This window comes from Thalassophryne amazonica, chromosome 5, assembly GCF_902500255.1.
Source record: "Thalassophryne amazonica chromosome 5, fThaAma1.1, whole genome shotgun sequence".
Taxonomy (NCBI): Eukaryota; Metazoa; Chordata; class Actinopteri; order Batrachoidiformes; family Batrachoididae; genus Thalassophryne; species Thalassophryne amazonica.
In genome coordinates, this window is record NC_047107.1 from 85,627,350 (window position 1) to 85,644,848 (window position 17,499).

A 17,499-nucleotide genomic window follows, 5' to 3' on the forward strand; every position below is an offset into this window, starting at 1 on the left:
AAGTCTCAGTGGTCGTTATAGCAGTGGTCGTTATAGCAGAATTTATGCTCTCTGTAGTGGTAAACTGCAGGTGATGACATGAGTCGCTGTCATTTTTCATGGATAATGTGCATAATTTACTTAATTGAAAGATACTAAATACTTTAATGTTTGAAAATGGATTATTTAAGTGCAGAGAGTTGCCTGGCTTTAAACAGATAAACATAAGTAAGTTGTTGTCCATGTCGTTATCATTGAAAAATGACGGGACCTCACATCATCACCTACAGTTTGCTGCTACAGATGTCAGAAATTCTGCTGTAACGACCACCGTAACGGGTTTTTGATGCTTACATCTGAGTGTGTGTTTGTGTGTGTGTGGAGACAGCACTGCAGAGAAAGAAGGTTGTTTGCTTTACTGAGTAGCAGTAGAGAAGACACTTCCACACAGAAGTAATGTGGAAGTTTGACGCCATGATCCCCGAGCTATCTGGATTCTAGCTACATTTGCATTCAGACCTTGGGGAATCCCACTCAAATCTGGCTCAATCCACTTGATGGAAACAAAATGGCTTAAATCTGATTTACGCGTATTCACGGTACTTCACTTTTTCCACATTTTGTTATAGTACAGCCTTATTCCAAAGTGGAGTAAATTATTTTTCCCCTCAAAATTCTACTCACAACACCCCAGAATGACAACATGAACATTTTTTTTTGTTTTGAAATTTTTGCAAATTTATTAAAAAGCAAAAAAAAAACAAAAAAAAAAACGAAGTAATCACCTCTACATAATTATTCATACTTATGCTGTGAACGGAGCCTCCTCTTGTTCCCCCGCGAGCCGCTTTGCACTGCAAGTTAAAAGACTTGCAGCGCCTCATCTGCTCCTAATGTGTGTCTGCATGCGACGAAATTCCCATGATTCACAAAACAATAAAATAACGTGGAAATTAGGGCTGCAGCTATCGATTATTTTAGCAATAGAGTATTCTATTGATTATTCTGGCGATTAATCAAGTAATTGGATAAAAAGTACTTTTGCAATATCAAACAACATCAATAGTTCAGGGCTCTCACTAAGCAATGGCACAGTGTCACTGCGCCAAAGTCTTGAAATCTTGCTGAAATGGCGATGGGATGTGGCTTTCTATTTTTTGTTTTTTCCCCCAACTTGTAAAATTTAACCTTTTTTACATTTTTTGAAAGGTTGATGGACTGGGTCCCTGTGTCAATTTTTTTTTTTTTATCCCTTTCTCTGATTCAACAGATGCATTTCAGCTGGAAGTTGAACATGCAAGCCTCACAGTCAGTTTTTTTTATTTAAGTTACAGTGCTTGTGAAGCGTTGTGTGTTGCCCAAAAGTGAAAATTAAAAAGCGAAACACTCAGTGTGAGTCTGAGCAAAACACAGAAGAAAGAGTGGACTTTTCCTGAAAGGATCTTTCAGAAACTGTCAGTGTGGCCAGGGACGGAGCTGTGACTTGCCCGGTGTGAGGGGAAATGCTGAGAGCCTCTCACACCGGGCAGAGAGAGACAGCAGCCGGCTGCTGGGTCAATAGTCACTCCCCATGTGGAGTGGACCTTGTGTTTTTTTTTTAAATACACAAACACACTGCTTTGCTTTAAACGCACAGTCAGTCTATTTCATATGATCTGCCTGGAGTGTCTTTCTTTTAAAAGGCTTTATTTTACTCTGTGTGTCGCGTTAGAAAGCTGTAGCTTTTGGTGCTAAATGGATTAGCATTTACACGGCATATGCGCATGCTCTAGTCTTCTGTTTTTTTCTGGGGACATTACAGCGCCACACCATCGCCTCAAACTCTGTCATAATTGTGTTATAAACCAGTCACCATTTGTTTTATTATACATCTGTGTAATTAATAAAATTATCTTCACTGACAATCCGTTTGCACGCATGTGAAAAAAAAAACAAAAAAACACAGGCTTTCCTTGCTTTCTCCCCTCAAACTCTGTGATAATTGTGTTATAAACCAGGCACCATTTGTTTTATTATACATTTGTGTAATTAATAAACAAAAAACAAAAAAAACACCAGCTGCTGCTGCACTTCCTCGCTTTCTCCCCCTCAGACCCTGTCATAATTGTGTTAAATGAAAGACAAAAGGGACATAAGTCCTGCTCACAGGCTGATTGCCAGAGACAGGACATGTCCACGTTAAGTATAAACTCCAGACAGACATCTCCACGTCACTACATATCCACAACGCGTCCTTCCATAGGGATTACATGGCAACCTGTCGCCTCCGCTGCATATATCCGGATCCAAAAGCCAGAAATCCAGCTTAGGCGGGAATAATGAGAAGTGACAAAATTTCATGAAAAAAGAAAGGATAACCAGTACTTTGGTTGTGTAAATTGCAAGAATTACATCTGCAGAAAGTGCACATTCTGTCTGGAGAACACTGAAAATGTTGAATATTGAAAATCTGAGAAAATGGAGCAAGTTAAATGTAAAAAAGTGTTAACTAAATTGTTAACTTTAACTAAATAGTTTTTAAATGTAGTGCTGGAATTAAAAATGTGTATCTCATCAAAATATTTATATAATCTAAAATAAAGTTGTTACTGGTTTAATGTGTTTTTTTTTTTTTTTTTTTTTTTTTTTTTACAGTTTTGAGTAGACTAACACAGTATGGGTCAAAATGACCTGCAACAAAATCATTGATTTTTTTTTAACATAATACAAGGGTTAACAAATATAGTATAGCTTTTTATAAAGCTTTTCTGTATAAACAATGATTCAAAAAAAGTTGGGTCACTCGTTTGGCTCACACCAGCTCCATTTTTTGATGAACTTTAAATCATCCCTTGAAGCAGAACAACGTTTATAGTGGGGCAGCATAGCAAAACAATTGTTCATTTTGTGATAAAAGCATGGAATTTGGCAGACATATTCTAAATTAACTAATGCTTATTTTCAGATATGGAGCTGACCTCTGAGCTACAGGGTTCAATAAAGATTTACACAGGGGTCAAAATTTAAAAATGCTACAATCATGTTGAAAACTATACTACATTATTTGTTTGATCATAACAATTCCAAAAAGGTTGGACTATCTATGACTGAATGTTCTGGAGTTATGGTGTAAAAATAGCAAAAATAGTGACAAAGATCAGTTTCAGTTTGTACTGGGCCAAAAGTTAAAGTTGCTCCAGTTTTGATAAAACGTGATGCAAATTATTGGTTGAAATAAAAGGATTAATCATTGGAGTAGTTTTGACTGTGTTGAATGCTTGGACTCCAAAGTAAAGGTTAAACAAGGTCAACTTCCATTGGATTCTATGATGTATGACCAGTGGTGGGCACAGTTCAGCTAATCCGATAGCAGATTATCGAAGCTAATGTTTTTGCTATCGGGTTAGCTTTTCAGATAAGTTTTAAAACCATCATTGGACCAATTATCTTCCAATAAATTTAGTTCCGATAACATTTTTTTGCTGGTAAAGTTTAATGTTCAGAAAAGTTTGTAAACCCTAAAATCAAACAGTTTAGTCCATTTGTTGTGTTTTTAGCAGACTGGCTGCCTGCCGCTTGCTGATGATGTCATCATTAAGCGCAAAATTTGATTGGCCGCTCGATGCAGGGAGCATTGTGGGTAGTGTAGTTCAGGTTCACTTTGGACGTTACAGTGACTTGTCCACTCGACAGAAAAACAAAACAGACTAATTTTAACATTATTTTATTTCTTTGTGGCTGTAATTTAATCGCCAAGACTCAGTGTGGGAGAGGAGCTCTCACGGCGCAGCTGTGTGTAAAGTGGGAAGGACTTTTCTTCACGTTTAGACACTGTTTTGGATTTTAAAAAAGGACGCTTTATGTGGATTATTTATTCTGATGAATCCCACTGAAACTAACAGGTAAGAATTTATTTACTACGTGTATTTTATTCTGCCAATCCATGCATTAATGGATGTATTTCAGTTGTTTAAGCCACAGGGTTCAAAACGTGAAAAAAGCGGCAGCTTTTAGCTCGTAAATGACGGTGTACCTAATACTGAGATAAACTGTGACTTCTAATACTGTGTTTTACTACTTTTGAAAGATGACAGTGTTTGGGGTTTTATTTTTTTATTTATTCATTTTTCATGTGTTCTTTGTGTTTGTGATCTTTGAATTTACCCAGCAGTCCCTGCAGCGCTTAAAGTGAAACTGGTTTATCAGATGCCGACAGTGTACGAGGGCTGTCCATAAAGTATAGGTCCTTTTTATTTTTTTCAAAAACTATATGGATTTCATTCATATGTTTTTACGTCAGACATGCTTGAACCCTCGTGCGCATGCGTGAGTTTTTCCACGCCTGTCGGTGACATCATTCGCCTGTGAGCACTCCTTGTGGGAGGAGTCGTCCAGCCCCTCGTCGGAATTCCTTTGTCTGAGAAGTTGCTGAGAGACTGGCGCTTTGTTTGATCAAAATTTTTTTCTAAACCTGTGAGACACATCGAAGTGGACACGGTTAGAAAAATTAAGCTGGTTTTCGGTGAAAATTTTAACGGCTGATGAGAGATTTTGAGGTGATACTGTCGCTTTAAGGACTTCCCACGGAGCGAGATGTGCAGCACTCCGAGGCGCCGTTGTCAGCCTGTTTCAAGCTGAAAACCTCCACATTTCAGGCTCTATTGATCCAGGACGTCGTGAGACAACAGAGAAGTTTCAGAAGAAGTCGGTTTCAGCATTTTATCCGGATATTCCACTGTTAAAGGAGATTTTTTTTTAATGAAAGACGTTGGAAGCCTTAAGGACAAGTTGGAACATGTCCAGCTGTTAAACAATTTCTCATATACTCGCTCCACTGAAAGCCATCAAAAGCCGCCTGGATTTTACAAATGGTTATCAACACGGAGGTGTTTTTCCTGTGCCACCGCACCGGCTGCGTCCCGACGCGTGGACCCGTCCGCACATCTTTCATTAAAAAAATCTCCTTTAACAGTGGAATATCTGGATGAAATGCTGAAACTGACTTCTTCTGAAACTTCTCTGTTCTCTCACGATGTCCTGGATCAATAGAGCCTGAAATGTGGAGGTTTTCAGCTTGAAACAGGCTGACGATGGCGCCTGAGAGCGCTGCAAGACGTCTCGCTCCGTGGGAAGTCCTTAAAGCGACAGTATCACCTCAAAATCTCTCATCAGCCGTTAAAATTTTCACCGAAAACCAGCTTAATTTTTCAACCCGTGTCCACTTCGATGTGTCTCACAGGTTTAGAAAAAATTTTGATCAAACAAAGCACCAGTCTCTCAGCAACTTCTCAGACAAAGGAATTCCGACGAAGGGCTGGACGACTCCTCCCACAAGGAGTGCTCACAGGCGAATAACGTCACTGACAGGCGTGGAAAAACTCACGCATGCGCACGAGGGTTCAAGCATGTCTGACGTAAAAACATATGAATGAAATCCATATAGGTTTTGAAAAAAATAAAAAGGACCTATACTTTATGGACAGCCCTCGTAATCTGAGGTTGCCGCGTCTAAATCAATACTAATAGTTATTGGTTTTCTGTAATAAAGATACATTTTTTTTTGCAGTTTATCGGTTTATTGTCATAAAAGATAACTTTCCAGTTATCTGATTAATGGTTATTGAAACTTTTTGGTTAGCTGTGCCCACCAATGCGTATGACATATGTTACCCCGTAACATGATAACTGAGCATGAAAGATGGTGCAAGCTATTTCTTTTTAAAAAGCTATTAACCAATATTTTGCATCTTTTTTTTTCTTTTTTTTTTTTCTTTTTTTTTTTTTACCAAAACTGGAGCAACTTTCAATTTTGACCCCTGTATAAACTGAAACTGACCTATGTCACCATTTTTGCTGTTTGTGTGGTGGCTCGGATTTACAGAGGATATATTTAGAGGAGACAACAAGCGTCACCACAAAACTCTTAATGTTTTTCAGAGTCTGCCAGATTTTGGAACCTAACGTCTGCCGTAGGGCTGCAGTTATAGAATATTTTTGAAATTGAGTATTCTAGCAATTATTTAATTGATTAATTCAGTAATCGGAAAAAGTACTTCTGCATTTTTAAACAACATCATACCGGAAATATACCGGTTCTTTGTTTAATAAGAGTGGTGAAATACGAGTGTTCTTTGTTTAATAACGTGATTTTTCATTGGTCTAGCTCAATGTGATAACCAGTCATTGAACGTGTTTTAATGTTGCTCGATCTGTATCAGGACAAAAATCTTTTCTTAGCATTTTGCAGGCGTCTGTTAGACAAAGCGATCACATTGAAGAAAGAGATTATTTAGTGGATACGATTTTGACCAGTGCAGCCGATTGCTGTAAGTAGTATTTTATGCTTTTTTTGTACAGTGAGGAAAATAAGGATTTGAACACCCTGCAATTTTGCAAGTTCTCCCACTTAGAAATCATGGAGGAGTCTGAAATTTTCATCTTGGGTGCATGTCCACTGTGAGAGACATAATAAAAAAAAATCTGGAAATCACAGTGTATGATTTTTAATAATTTATTTGCATGTTACTGCTGCAAATAAGTATTTCAACACCTGCCAATCAGCAAAAATTCTGGCCCTCAAAGACCTGTAATTCCGCCTCTAAAAAGTCCACCTCCACTCCACTTATTATTCCAAATTAGAAGCACCTATTTGAGGTGCATAAAGACACCTGTCCACCCCACACAATCAGTAAGACTCCAACTACTAACATGGCTAAGACCAAAGAGCTATCCAAAGACACCAGAGACAAAATTGTAGACCTCCACAAGGCTGTAAAGGGCTACGGGGCAATTGCCAAGCAGCTTGGTGAAAAAAGATCAACTGTTGGAGCAATTATTAGAAAATGGAAGAAGCTAAACATGACTGTCAATCTCCCTCGGACTGGGGCTCCATGCAAGATCCCAAATGATACGCCACGAAAGGTGAGGAATCAGCCCAGAACTGCACAGGAGGAGCTGGTCAATGACCTGTGGAGAGCTGGCACCACTGTTTCCAAGGTTACTGTGGGTAATACACTAAGATGTCATGGGTTAAAATCATGCATGGCATGGAAGGTTCCCCTGCTTAAATCAGGACACATCCAGGCCCATCTTAAGTTTGCCCATGACCATTTGGATGATCCAGAGGAGTCATGGGAGAAAGTTATGTGGTCAGATGAGACCAAAAAAGAACTATTTGGTCTTAATTCCACTTGCCGTGTTTGGAGGAAAAAGAATGCTGAGTACCATCCCAAAAACACCGTCCCTACTGTGAAGCATGGGGGGTGGAAGCACCATGCTTTGGGAGTGTTATAATATAGTAATATAACTGTTTCTCAGAGCTCTTTGAATCGAAAATCGATTCTGAATCAAATCGTCACCCCAAGAATCGGAATCGAATTGAATCGTGAGTTGTACGATTCACATCCCTAGTGTCCTCCACAGCTGCTTTAGACACACGTTCACACTGGACTTCACACTAGAAAAAAAAAATCGTCCGAAAACAGCTCGACCTCCGCCGTGTTTGCAAGTGATTTGTGCTTGAATCAGAAGGTCCCAATATGGCCGCAGCTGAAGACTGAAACAGAGCGCAGGCTTCAGACAGCTGTTGTTTATCCTTCACCTGTGCACCTATCATCAAATTTTATTGTTCAGGAATTTTTAAAGTATCAACATTTCATCATTTTTAGTGATTATTTGTGCACATTTTTTGGTGTCACCTACACTTTAATGTATGAACTTGCACTCTGTTGCTGTAACTGAGTCATATTGTGCAGAATCAGATTTTATTGACCTTTTGCAGTGTTGTTGTGAAATGCTGTTTACTTTGCTGTTGGGCTTCAAAGTTCCCCAATTCTGTGTCTTTACATGTCGAGGTTTCAGGAAAAGTTCACTGTGAAAACAGTTGGTGATTGTCAGGGAAGTCCATATGTAGTCTGCTGGTTCTTCTGTGAGACCTGCCCACTAAGTGCAAGTTTCCCTTCACTTAGGAAAGGGGTGTGACCACCAGTAGCTCCTGGCTGTGAAAAATGTGTGTAAGCTCATTTCAGTGTGCTTTATTGCTGTTGTAATAGTATTTTCATGGTATGACTACCAGTAGTAACAACAGCAGCTCCTGGTCATTTGAATTGACAGGAACAGGAACAAGTTGTATCTTGCAGAGAATATTTTTCTTTTTTTAAGGGCAGCATCACCTTAATGTTTATTTTGCACTGGATTCAAATTGAACATAAGATGTATTATAAGACATACACGTCCTGTGAGCTTCACCCACATGGGCTACAGTTCCTTGCACTTGTAAGACAACAACAAAAGTACGAGGTCTGTCCATAAAGTAACGGTCCTTTTTATTTTTTTCAAAAACTATATGGATTTGATTCATATGTTTTTACGTCAGATATGTTTGAACCTTTGTGTGTAACCTCATTTCAGTGTGCTTTGTTTCTGTTGTAATAGTACTTTCATGGTATGACTACCAGTAGTAACAACAGGTGTAATACCTGAGACTAGTTCCAATTTTCCAAACAAAAATACATTGTGGTAAAATTGTGAATGTCCTGTAATTGGTTGAGAAGTCCAAATCATCCACACATTTGATGTCACATTGTAAATGAACCAAATGGAGCCATTGTACAATTTGACTCAGACTGACAGACCACCACTTATTTCATTTATATAGCGCCGAATCACAGCAAAGTTGCCTCAAGGTACTTCACATAAGTAAGGTCTAACCTTGCCAATCCCCAGAGCAAGCAGACGGAATAGTTGTAGGGTTTAATTAGGTCAGCTAAATAGGGAGGTGCCAGTCTGTGAACAATTTTATAGGTTGGTAGCAGAACTTTAAAATCTGATCTCACAGGGACAGGAAGCGAATGAAAATGGGTGTAATGTGGCCAAACTTTCTGCTTCCTGTCAAAAGTCTGGCTGCAAAATTTTGAAACAATTGGAGACCCCTATTGCTGGACTGTGCAAACCAGAAAATAGAACATTGCAGTTGTCCAATCTAGAAGAGACAAATGCATGAATCAGGGTCTCAGCATCAGCCATAGACAGGACAGGATAAATCTTTGCTATATTTCACAGGTGGAAGAAAGTAGTCCTCGTAATATCTGTAATGTGGAGATCAAAGGACAACGTAGGATCAAAAATTACCCCAAGGTTCTTCACTTTGTCAGTGTGATGTATGACACATGAGCCTAGGCTAAACATTAGCTGGTCAAATTGATGCTGATGTCTCGCTGCACCAATAACCATAATTTCAGTCTTATCAGAGTTTAAAAGTAGGAAATTGCTAGACATCCAGCTTCTCACTAATGCAAGGCAATCTTCTAAGGATTTCATGTGGATGAGATTACCAGTAGTTATCGGCATGTATAACTGGGTGTCATCACCATAGCAATGAATGGTAATCCCAAAACGCTGCAATATGTGCCCAAGGGGAGCTATATAAAGGGACAAAAGCAAGGGGCCTAAGACCGACCCCTGTGGATCCCCAGATTTCATGTCACTAAGGTTAGAGGTCGTGTTATTGTACAAAACACAGTGAGAACGACTGGTCAGGTATGATGTCAACCATGCAAGGGTATTCCCAGTTATCTTAAAATTATTTTCCAGCCTATCGAGTAGAATCTGATGATCCACGGTGTCAAACGTAGCACTAAGATCTAACAGCACCAGAACTGTAGTGGTGTCCGAATCCATTGTAAGCAGACGATCATTCACTACTTTAGTGAGAGCTGTCTCTGTGGAATGATAGTTTTTTTTAATGCAGTGGCTCAAAAAGACTATTCTCAGTAAGATAGTCCACGAGCTGCAATGAAACCACCTTTTCCAGAAATTTAGAGCAAAATGATAATTTGATATTGGCCTATAGTTTTTTAATATACTAGGATCAAGATTAGATATCTTAAGTAATCGTTTAACCCTCTGAGGTTGACGCCGTCGGCGACGGCTAAGACCAAGCTTTACTAAATTATAGCTTTTGAATGATATGAGATAGAAACTTGCTCTTTTTTTTCCGCTAATCCGCTAATGAAAACGTTAGCTTTGATTATTAGCGGAACCACTGTTTAATGCCTGATGCCCTTCTTTATGCAATGCCAGTTGCACAAGGAGATTGGAGCACAGGTTGTCTTTGAAGCCTAGACTTTCTTACTGAGACGCAAGAATGCCAACCACATAGCCACTATGTTGCCAGGAACACAAGCCAGACCAAACAGCCAATAGTTCATGGGTTAAAGCAATAAATTTTCATCTGACTGAATTTTTTTCCTGGCAAAAATCAATGCCAGCAATTCCCTAAAATGTGGCGTAGTGGGGGCACACGCTCTTTTTTTCCTCAATAAATACAATAAACACATTATACAGTATACAAATGTATTCTAAATAGCCTCTAAGGAGAGACAGACAAAGAATAAAAAGAATGCAAAACTTGAACATAAAGGTACATAAAAGGGTGGTGGGGGTAAGGGGGGTAGTCTTGATTCTGAGGGGTCTGGGGGTGACCCCACCTCTGAACATTTGTTAAAGACCAAGTCAAATTTTGTGTATTCTGGTGACTTTTAACAGGTATGAAGCCCTCTGGAAAAAAATAAAACTCACTTCAATCCATGAAGTAAAAACACAGTATTAATTATGGGTCTGCGGGATCTCCCCCCCCAAATTTTTTTTAAAAGAGCAAGTCAAATTTTGTATATTCTGGTGAATTTTAATGGGAATGAAGCCCTCTGAAACAAAGAAAACTTAGTTCAAACTATGGGGGTCTGGGGGCTCTCCCACAGAATTTTTTTTTTAAAAGAGCAAGTCAAATTTTGTACATTCTGGTGAATTTTAATGAGTTTGAAGTTCCATGAAACAAATAGACGTCACTTCAAAGTGTGAAGTAAAAACACACTTGATTATGGGGGTCTGGGGGTGCTCCCCCAGACATTTTTTTAAAGGAGCAAGTCAAATTTTGTATATTCTGGTGAATTTTAATGGGTATGAAGCCCTCTGAAACAAAGAAAACTCACTTCAAACTGTCAAGTAAAAATTCTTTGTCTTCTGTAGTATTTTGATCTGTTCTAATCTGGTGAATGCACCAAATGAGTGCTGTCTTGCTGGCTGTACAGTCAATAAAATACAAAATTTGGGCCTAAAGCAACTGAAAACATTGTTCTGCTGTGCACAAAGTAACACTGTCACCACTTTTGCGCATGCACACTGAGAAACTCAAAACTGGCGTATTCACATTTAATTGGTAAAATCCTCTCACTCCTAAAACAAACTAGGGCTGCAACTAACGATTATTTTAGTAATCGATTAATCTTTTTTGTTGTTTGTTTGTTTTTTTTTTACTTACATGTGAGTTTTGCCATTATTTCTTGAAGTGAGTTATTTTTAAAAGTCCTTTATCACGCAACATCCATGTTTGAGCTTGTAATAAAGTTATGATGTTATTTCAGAACGTCAGTAGCGACTCACTGATTATTGCTTCGTTTCTGCTTAAGACGGCCTTGTTTCTGCTTAAAACTGACTTTAGAATGATTTAAGACATTTTACTTTGTCATCTGATGGTTAATAATCACATTATTCCATTTGATCGCTTTGGGTGTAGAGAGTCCGACTCAGATGTGCTGCTGTGGTCCAAAATGACACATGTGCAGTGAAGGCAGGGTGGACCAGTTTTTAGGGAGGACCGTTCGGTCAGCAAAACCAGTTTGCTTTCACACAGAAGTACGAGGTATCTTATAAAACTAACCAGCAGTTTTATAAAAAAAAAAAAAAAAAAACTATATGGATTTGATTGACATGCGATTACACCAATCATGCTTGAACCCTCGTGCGCATGCGTGAGTTTTTTCACGCGTCGGTGACGTCATTTCCCTGTGGGCAGACCTTGAGTGAGATGTGGTCCCGCCCTCTCGGCTGAATTCCTTTGTTTCACACGCTGCTCGAGACGGCGCGCGTTGCTTTATCAAACTTTTTTCTGGACCTGTGAGGAATATCCGAGTGGACACTATTTGAGAAATTCTTTCATTGCAAAATGTCCGTTAACAATGGAAAGTCCGAATAAACTCCTCATGCTGACTTCTTCTGAAAGTTCTCTGTTCTCTGACGACTTAATGGGTCAACAGAGCCTGAAATGTGGAAGTTTTCAACTTGAAACGGCGAGACGCTGCCGCCTCGAAGCGCAGATCGCCGTCAGGCGCCGTAGGCCGTCCTTACGGCGACACTACCAGACCAAAATCTCTCATCAGCCGTTAAAATTTTTACCGTAAACCAGCTGAATTTATCAAATGGTGTCCACTCAGTTGTGCCTTACAGTTTTGAAAAAAGTTTGAGCCATTCCTAAACAATAAAAAAATCGACGAGAGGGTGGGCGACTCCTCACTCAAAGACTCCCCACAGGCGAATGACGTAACCGACAGGCATGAAAAAACTCTCGCATGCCCACGAGGGTTCAAGCATGTCTGATGTAATCACACGTGATTCAAATCCATATGGTTTTTGAAAAAAATAACAAGGTCGGATACTTTTCTAATAGACCTTGTATTTGTAAACAGACCAAAACTTGTATTTACTCCATTTTGGAATAAGGCTGTAACATAACAAAATGTGGAAAAAGTGAAGCCCCATGAATACTTTCGGGATGCACTGTATGTGTGTGTGGGATGTCAAACCATATTCTTGAAAATGTTTTGTAGTCGCGCCGTTTTTGTAGCATTCATCTATGTATATGAAAGAAAGAAACTTTCTTTTCAAATTATTCTGTATTCTTGAAACAATCCTATTTTTTCTTTCTTTCTTTATTGATTTATTTTAAAAATTTAAATGTGCACACTGTAAATCTGGATAAATCTCTTATCTGATTTAGTTCTGGAAGTCTCATGTTTTTCCTAATGAAGGAGCAAAATGTGACATTGATGAAATGGCAACAAACACTACATTTATAAACTAGAGGACTGTGCTCTTAAAGCACAAACCTCTGCCAGCACTAATTTCCAATTCCACAAATTTTTACCTTGTAAAGAATTTTCAAGGTCAAAGTTCTATTAGAAGTGGCTTTTCATAAGCTAAATTAGATGTGATCAAATGTTAGGAGCATGTTTTTAGTTCATGCACTTGAATCAAAGTTTTGTGCGTGCGTGCGTGTGTGTGTGTGGTGTTGCCAGGGTTTTTTTCCCCCAACTTTTCAGTGTCTGAATTTTGTTTCAGATCATTTTCACAGAACATTGGTTATCTCTGCTATGTACAATTTGTCACTGCTTTTTGGCACTTGGTTTCCGACTGATGTGGAAGACAGACAAACAGGCATGAAATTGGAACCTCCATTCAATTTTGGTGGTGTTGGTAAATCCATAACAGAAAAATGAGTGATTTGATTAAATATAATGCAAAATGTACACCAAATGGGCTTTGCAATATTAAATTCAAATGTCCACAATCCAGATCAGATCTGGATCAAACTTTGTCAGATGATACTGAGTGCCAGTCTGCACCTCACTTTCAAATATGAGTGTGATTGGGGCATGTTTGATTAAATTATAATGTAAAATATAAATTAAATGGTGTTTTCAATATTAAATTTAAATGGCCAGAAAATCTATAATCTGAATCAGATCTGGATTAAAGTTTGTCAGCCAGTAAAGGATACCATCCTACATAACGCTCTCAAATATGAAAGAAATTTGACATTTTTTGGTAGTTATGATTTTTTTTTTTTTTTTCCGTTCAGTGTTATTAAAGGATCGCGTTTTTTTTCCAAAACTTTTCTGGACTTTGACCTTTGGCCTTGAAAATGGAATCAGTTCTTGCCTATCAGGATGTGAATCCTCTAAAAAATTTCATAACAGTATATGAAAAATTGTGGGTTACAGACTGTTCACATGCAAACAGGTGAAAATATAACCTCCGCCCAACTTTGCTCAGTCTGTCTAAATATGCTACTACTTGTTCACTGTAATTAGATGGCTTTTAGTAGGACATAGTATTTCAACCTCATTTGCTCTTTTCTCTTCTCAGGTGTGAGCTGTGATGCATGTTTAAAAGGCAACTTCAGAGGCCGACGATACAAATGTTTAATATGCTACGACTATGACTTATGTGCTTCATGCTATGAGAGCGGTGCAACCACAACGAGACACACCACAGAGCATCCCATGCAATGTATATTAACTCGAGTTGACTTTGGTAAGTAGCCACACATCATTACCAACTCTCTTGTCTAGTTCAAACTAATCTAGAAATTAGTTAGGGAGACAGGTTTTATGCCCTGATCCAAGTCATTTAATCATGAGTATCTGCCGATGCAAAGTTCTGATCCCATACTTGTATTTTAGATATTTAGATATTGCGCTTGCACAGAGCAGAATGCAAGCGCATTAAAGGCAGTCCATTGCATATGCTTGTGCTGCTGCTTCTCCCCCCCCCCCCCCCCCAATGACAAAGACTATTCTGTAGGGCGTCAGGCGAGGTACACTTTGGGCATGATGCCAGTCTGTCACATATAGACCAGTGTTTTTCAACCTTTTTTGAGTCGCGGCACCCTTTTTATATTTACAAAATCCTGCGGCACACCACCAACTAAAATAATATTATAATGCTATTACCTCTGGTTTTGCGCAAAACCCAATTATCGCAATAGAAAATCAATACAGAAAACATCGCATTTCGAAAATCCTCAAGCATTTTGCGCTCTGATCTCAAGTAGGGCTGTCACGATTAGAAATTTCTGGAGACGATTAATTGTCAGACAAATAATTGCGATTGACGAATATATTGTCTATTTTTTTTATTTTTTTTCCCCCTTCTTTATATTCTACTATTGTAGTATAATTACACAACTCTGGAAGAACGTTTGGTTTCTGTGAGTGGAGAAACTGGGAATGGTGCAACATTTTTATTTTTATCTTCATTTTACATACAGTCCCAACTTTTTCTGATTTGTGGTTGTTTCTGTTGCATTTCTGAAATTGTTTCTCCTCATCAGTCACGTTTTGTGCTTAAACACTGCATTAAGCTCAAGATTGAACAAATAAATACCTTTGGAAAATAACAGCTGTTAAAGTTCAGAGTTCTCACCTGCTTTTTGTGATCTGTGCGTCTGAACATTTTTTTTGTGTGTGTGTATCTCAGTTCATTCATATATTCTCATTTTTTAAATATGTTTTTAAAGATATTTGACCGTTTATTTCATCTCATGATCTCATAAATTCAGCATACGACGCGCACATGGTGTGAACAGGACGGTAACGGCAGAATCACACCTTTAGAGAAAGTTCAGAGAGAAGTAAAAGCTTCACGTTTTCATTTTGTTAACATGTTCACTCCATTTAAAATCCTCTCTCTGCTCCGCGCTCGCTGCGCACTGAACGTGTCGCGCCTGCATTCAGGAATCTCCCTCACCCACCCCCTCCCTCGCAGTCTGCAGCCTGTTAACTCCGCGCGCGTGCACACAGGCACAGACACACACACCGACAGCTCCGCATTTTAGACGGCTTTTGAAGGAGACGGCACTGTTTTAATCGGCCGTCAGCCTCCTTGTTATTATCCCGCCTTAAGACGAGAGTGAGGCTGCAGCACAATGACGTCAGATTCTGAGTCGTTTTATGCTTTGTGGATAAAATAAATAATTCACGGTAATCGCGAATATGAAAAATAATCGCGAATATGAAAAATACCCACGGCACCCCTGACGATCAATCACGGCACCCCGGTTGAGAATCACTGATATAGACAGATGTCAGGGCCACATATACACAAACACATTCACACATGTACTCACACCTGTGGTCAATTTGGAACCACCAGTTCACCTAACCTGCCTGTGTTTGGAAGTGGGAGGAAGATGGAGTACCTGGAGGGAACCCATGCAAACACAGAAAGGACCAGGTGGGAAGTGATCCCATGATCTTCTTGCTGTGAGGTCTACAGACCATTCATGCTTGGTTTGTGCTCTGACATGCACTGCCAACTGTGGGACCTTATATGTAGACAGGTGTGTGCCTTTCCAAATCATGTCCAATCAACTGATTTTACCCCAGGTAAAATCTGACCTCTGTAATTGCAAACAAAGGTTTCTGTACCAAATATTAATATTAAGGTCTGTTTTTCTATTGTATCAAATAGTTATTTTATGTAATAAAATGCAAATTATTTAAAAATCATACAATATGATTTTCTGAATTTTTTTGGTTTGTTTTTGTTTTTACATTCTGTTTATTATTTAAAATATAACTGGAGAGGAAGGAATAACATAAAAGTGATGAGTAATAATTGATATCCAAAAGCCAATTTGCAAATGGTGCCATAATGTAATTTTATTGTATGTATTCACAGTCTACTATCAATTAGTAAATACTAGCTGTGAATGTTCAGTTAAAGCTTAAAAGAATAGATGCATTTATTATTTAAATATTTGACCAGTTTTTTTTTTTTTTTTTTTTTTTTTTTTTTTCCTGACTTTTTTTTCCCCCCTATGGTATAGAATTGGGTATCAAGCGTCATGTATGCACTTTTACTGGCATTGGTACAAGTACTAAAATTCTGGTATTGTGACATCCTTGCTGTGAAGTTCTTTAAGATATGACAGTTCTTGGCAAGTCAGAAAGTACACATATTGTATGTCAACATCCTTAAACATGCCTCCTTTTGCATGCTTCAGAAGGCATGCATTAAATAAAGTTGGCCACAGTTTGTGTCCTGTTATGTATCATTTGTATGGAATTCCAAAATTGGAAACAATATTTCAGCCCTGTCTCTACAATATCAGATAATGAGATTTTTGGTTGTACTATTGTCTAAATGAAGAACAAGTAAAATTCTGAAATGTAATGCAATTTTTTTTCTCCTTTTGGATGAGTACTCATAATGTGATCATTTGAATGATATTTCATGAATTGGTGACTTGAAACATGATGGTCTTCAACCTGCAACAGACTGAGAATGTTGTATTACAGTTTGTTACAGAAATTCCACAAACTACTGCTGAAAATGTAGCAGAAGTGTAAGCGACTAAACAGATTCTCAATTTTGGCACTTGTAGTTTCAGACAGATGCCTGTAACTGTCTCTTTCTAGTCACAGATGGCAACAAAGACTTGTGGTTTATTAGTGCGCTTATATGTTTTCTAATGAAGACCTGTGCATATGGACATCTTTATTTTAGGGTGAACCTGTACACAGATATAATTTCATATTGTTTCCTTAGGAGAATTGAAGCTTCATCGGGTTTCCTCTTTTTTTTTTTCAAATCAAATTTACTTTTTATGTCCACCAAGGACGTAATAAAATCAGTGGTATTTATTTATGTATTGGTCTGTCTGTCTGTTAGCAAGATGACGTCAAAAACTACTGGCACTATTGTTGCAGAGGTCATCAGCACAGGGATCTCTAGCAGCAGGCAACAGCAACCAGCAGGGTATTCTATCACCTTTGTAAAGGCTGGGGAGAAACCACGGCAGAGCCTAAGACCAACAGGAGGGCTGCTGGAAACAGCGCGGGACTGGCAGCTGAAGGTTGACCTTGGGAGACAGCTTAAATTCCCGGAAAACATTGCAGTGACCACACTCAGGCCGGACATAGT

General features: G+C 38.7%; 1 protein-coding gene across 1 annotated transcript in view; it reads left to right on the forward strand.

Annotated features, from left to right (window-relative positions):
* Positions 1-17,499, forward strand: part of LOC117510877 (E3 ubiquitin-protein ligase KCMF1-like) — a 34,811-nt gene that overhangs the window by 6,812 nt on the left and 10,500 nt on the right. The window contains exon 2 of the mRNA XM_034170771.1: positions 13,939-14,106. Within this exon, the coding sequence (XP_034026662.1) occupies positions 13,939-14,106 (168 nt within the window). The remainder of the gene's footprint in view (positions 1-13,938; positions 14,107-17,499) is intronic.